Source organism: Zingiber officinale, chromosome 10B, assembly GCF_018446385.1.
Source record: "Zingiber officinale cultivar Zhangliang chromosome 10B, Zo_v1.1, whole genome shotgun sequence".
In the NCBI taxonomy this organism is placed as follows: domain Eukaryota; kingdom Viridiplantae; phylum Streptophyta; class Magnoliopsida; order Zingiberales; family Zingiberaceae; genus Zingiber; species Zingiber officinale.
In genome coordinates, this window is record NC_056005.1 from 28,336,243 (window position 1) to 28,341,069 (window position 4,827).

General features: G+C 39.6%; 1 protein-coding gene across 1 annotated transcript; it reads left to right on the top strand.

Moving 5' to 3' along the window:
- The first annotated feature begins 1,238 nt into the window (after positions 1-1,238).
- On the top strand, positions 1,239-2,659 carry LOC122029809 (transcription factor MYB54-like). Its single transcript, XM_042588939.1, has 3 exons — positions 1,239-1,687; positions 1,775-2,197; positions 2,284-2,659. Exons 1-3 carry the CDS (start codon positions 1,456-1,458, stop codon positions 2,514-2,516), a joined length of 888 nt encoding a protein of 295 aa, XP_042444873.1. The 5' UTR covers positions 1,239-1,455; the 3' UTR covers positions 2,517-2,659.
- Positions 2,660-4,827: the final 2,168 nt, after the last annotated feature.

Below are 4,827 nucleotides of genomic sequence, written 5' to 3' on the forward strand. Positions count from 1 at the left end.
GTGATGCTCTGTTAACTGGAGTTGAGTTCACCCGAACCCAACTCTGTCTTTCTCCTCCACCAGACTTCCTCCCTGACTTCTCATCCCTCGAACGTCACACACGCACTTCTTGTCCACCAGTATATTTTTCCGTAACATCTTGTCCTTCAAATGTACCGAGTCTGTCGACTCTTTTCCTGTGCCTTTCTTCTCACTAATTGTATTTTTTGCTCAATTCTTGTACTCTTAAGTTCCTGCATACTTAAACACAAGGCATTAAATACAACAGAACCTAACTTAACTTGATTAAGCACATCAAAACTACCTTAGGTGCTTATAAAAATTACCCTCAATATCTCTATTACATATATTAAATATAGTATCAAACGAATTTGACCTATTTAATAATATTCACATTATAACATTTATGATTTTGTAATTATTACAATATAAATTTATTTTGTTATAGCAGCTATAAAATCATAGCTGCTATAAATTATTACTTGTTATGACAAAGACTTATCTTCTCCATATAACTATCTTATGGGACTAGAAGGTAGGAGATAATAATATCAAAATAATGCACTAAAGAATAATTAGATAATTATACCTTGATTGCTGATTGATGGAATGCTATTTTGATTAAAAATAAAATAGGGGCGTCTTCCAATGATTCGGAATAACGGTGCAATAATTTTGATAAAATTGGCTGACCCATGTTAATATAATTTTAGCATGTGTTTTTAAAATAAAAAATAAAATAATTTTTTTTTTTGCTATAACAAAAAAAAAATTCCTTTTCATCTTTGCCTTTAAAATTGTCGTTTAGAAAATTTGGTGAAAAAAAATAGTGCAGAGTAGGAAGCTCGCTGGCTCCCTCGCTCTGAAACGCCAAAGCGATGTGCAGTTTCCTTGGCCGTGGTCAAAGTCGGCATCGTTTTAAATTCATCGGTTTTGCAACTTGTTTATTTGCATTGAAACGCCAAAGCACAGGGAGAGAGGCCAGACCTGGGGTTGTAAGCAGACAAGGGCAGCCCTGGTGGTACTGTCAAGGCACAGTGGGACACCCGCGCGCGCACACACAACACGAGCTCTCTTTCTCTTATAAAAACAAACTATTTCCGGGTGACTCAAACTCCAAAACCCACACGAGCGGGTACCATTTTTGAAACTGTGCTTGCTTACGCACCCCGACGCACTCAGCATAGCACCACTTCTGACCGTCTCAAACTAAGTGAACCATAAGCGAGGGAGGGAGGGAGGGAGAGGTGAAGTGTGGTTTTCCTCAACCAAGGTTGTTTTCTTTCTTTGGGTTCTCATAGCTGCTGTCTCCTTCATGCTGCTTTAAGAGACCACCCATTCTCAACTTTCCTCTGCAAACTATGCTCCTCATCAGCTAGTGTTTGGCATGTTCCTATAAAGTCCATTTATAGTGCCTTCTGTTTTCTCCATCGCCTTTAGCTTGAAGAGAAACGAATGGGTTCTGCATCTGGAGAGGAAGGGTGCAGGGCTGCTAGTGTCGAGCGGGGTTGGGGGTTTCAGAGCCCGAAGGAGGGGCTGGAGCATCATAAGAGCTCGCAGCAGCATCACAGGGTTTGTGTCAGGGGTCATTGGAGGCCAGCTGAGGATGCCAAGCTGAAGCAGTTGGTCTACCAATATGGACCTCAAAACTGGAACCTCATAGCTGAGAAGTTGCAAGGCAGATCAGGTGCGTGCTCCAATAATCTAACAAAAATAAATAAATTTATTTTTTTATTTTTTGGAATTGTGATTGTAGATTGATGTGTGTTTGCAGGGAAGAGCTGCAGGCTAAGATGGTTCAATCAACTGGATCCAAGAATCAACAGAAGGGCGTTCAGCGAGGGAGAAGAGGAGAGGCTTCTCGCAGCGCACAGGGTGTATGGCAACAAATGGGCACTGATTGCCAAGCTATTCCCTGGAAGAACAGACAATGCGGTCAAGAATCACTGGCACGTCATCACGGCCAGGAGGCAAAGGGATAAGTCCTCCAATGGCGGCTGCTGCTACAGGAGGACGAGGCACCTCATCCCCAATCTTTCTTCCCCATCACCATCATCTTCTCACCAGGCCCAATCCATCCTCGGGAAGAACACGGAGGCGGTTCCCAACTCAAGCAGTGGGGAATCCACCATCAACGCCAGCCCCTTCCACTTCAGATGCGGCTCTCGCCGCACACACCGCCATGATCTCCTGAATGGTAAAAAAAATGCCTTCTTTTATTAGTTGCTCCTTGATACGAAGTCTGATGTATTTTGTGGATTGCCCATCTATCTATCTGTATAGGATACGGAAAAAGGGCGTTGGGTGCAGGGAATCAATGCGACCAGAAGACTGCAGACTGTGGCAGGAGACTCATCAACTCGCTGCCTGGTTTGGCTCAGTCGGCTGCTTGCTCTGCAAACCCTGAAACCAGTTCAGTAAATGAAAACCGTGCTCGATTGCATGGCGAAACGAGTTACGCAAGGGATGAGATGAAGTTGCCCTTCATTGATTTCCTTGGTGTCGGTGCAACATAGGAAAATGGGTCGTGTATAGAAATGAATGGCGAGATAGAGAGAGATTTGGAAAAGTGACAAGAGAGATGATGAATGGAAAGTAAAACTTTTGCTGCAACTATTTTGATCTTTTGGATCTTCAATTAATATATTGTTTGGCCTTACTGCATAGTTGCATAGTTATCACGTATTCTCATTAGATTCATAGTGCATGATGATACTGATGAGAATGCTTATTTGGTTTCAAGACCGGCCACTATTTCCTGTTACGTTGTGGGTACTCTTAATTAATCCAAAACGAAAGTTTGGGTGATTTGTCATTGTAGGCCAACAGTGGCGTTAGTTACGCTGGTTCGAGGTCTTCCCAAAGCTACTCTAAGTTGGTATTCAAACAAGACTTATTATCATAGAGGCATGATTCAATTTCGTACCGATGTAATATTACTTCAGATTATCTTATGCCCTCTATTTAAGAATACCGTTTAGCTAAAATTAAATAAACCCTGTAATTTATCGTGTGGAGCCCTCCTGAAAACACTTCCTCTTTCGATCTAAACTCTTCCCAAAAGTAGTGGCTCAGTTAAAAAGGACGGTTATAACTGTTTTACGGTCAACTCGTGAAATAACTAGGTAAATCTGTTTTTTTTTTTTTTTTGCATATATTTTTTAAAATATTAGCTGGAATATAACTAGTATTATACACGTTGATTAAGGACTAGAGTTTGTTACAACGACTTGGATTATGTTGGTTTTAGGCTCAAGTGCAGTTAATTAAAGAAGAAGAAAAAAAACATTCTCCTATTGAAACAAGGCAACAGCACAAACTGGCTTATAAGAAAACGAGCAGTGACTCAAATGAATCTATACATTTTGTTTCCGTTCGACTAGAAATTTCACCTTTACATGGAGCTCCATTTCATTTCGAGTGGTCGAATCCCTTTTGACTCTCAAGTAGTTAATATATAAAAACAAGCAGTGACTCAAAGAGGTTCCAAACATTATCGATATCGAGATTTGTTTAGAAACTCACACCTGTTCTTAATTTTGAAATGATTTTGAATTCCTAAAAAATTCGAACAATATTACTGTTTCTACATATTAAATATTGCTATTAGCTTCCAAACCATCTTTTGCTTAGTCATAAATAGATAAATATATCATTATATCAACGAGACGATGGGTCATTTAAATATTTCACATGTTTCTTTATTTACTTAAACTAATGGGACAATTAGATAAATCAAAATGGTGTTTAATCCATTAGTTTTTATCGTAAAAAATAACCCTCACCTCCAATTTGTAATGTGCCAATGTATGTCCTTGCTAAATCAACTTTGGTATAGCCAAGACTTAAAAAAACACTACCATCTATCAAAGGTTAGGGTTTGAATGAGGTTGAATTTTGTGAGAAAATAAGAATGGGTGGTGACCACTCAACAAAATCCCAAACCTCTAAACCCCAACAGAGAGGATAAAACTAGGGTGATAATGCAGGTACAAAAGTTAAAATTAAAACCTGACTATAACTCCAGTAGGCTAAGAATTGGTGGTGACCACACCACAAAGCCTCTTAGACCACAAAGCAGAGGCAAGCAAGATTGGAAAGGAAAAAGAAGCATGTATATTGCACAAGCCAAGCTAGCCCAAAGCATCGACACATCAAAACAAAAAGGGACAAAACGAACTTGATCAATATATTAGTTAGAAATTCATCCAACCCAACCACCGATCCTAGTATCTATCCACCAAAGTAAACATGTCCCAAACAATGTAAATATACTGTCATATAGTTGGGGCATTTAACAAGTGAATCTGTTTGAAAGCGAGAAAGATGGTGCACTAGTTAGGTAGCTCCAATATTATCCGTGAGAAGATGAAAACCTTGATGATGCGGGTAAACCTGTGCGGTAAAAATAGAAACTAGGAGAAGAAAACATTAGTCATTGAGCCAGAGAGGGGATCCTTAGCACAAGCACTCTGACGCTCAAGTCAGAACGGTGACCGAGAATGGAGAAAAAATAACAGTAGAACAGTAATGTGGATGTGTGTGTGCTTCCATGCACGTATCTGGCCAACGAAGAGGAACTCTTTTTATACTGCTTCTCATGACCTTTGTAATGATGATGCATTAAAGAATATCTTATGTCAAAATATGTCAGATGATGGAAGATGTATAACAACTTTCGCTAGATAGAGAAATGTTCCATTATGAGTATATATTAGAGTAGTGGAATATTCTCTTATGAGTAGCCATTATTCTCTGACAATATTATCTCCTAGAGGGAGTCAGATCGGTTTGAAGCCGACCAGATTTATATTGAGAACTATGCCT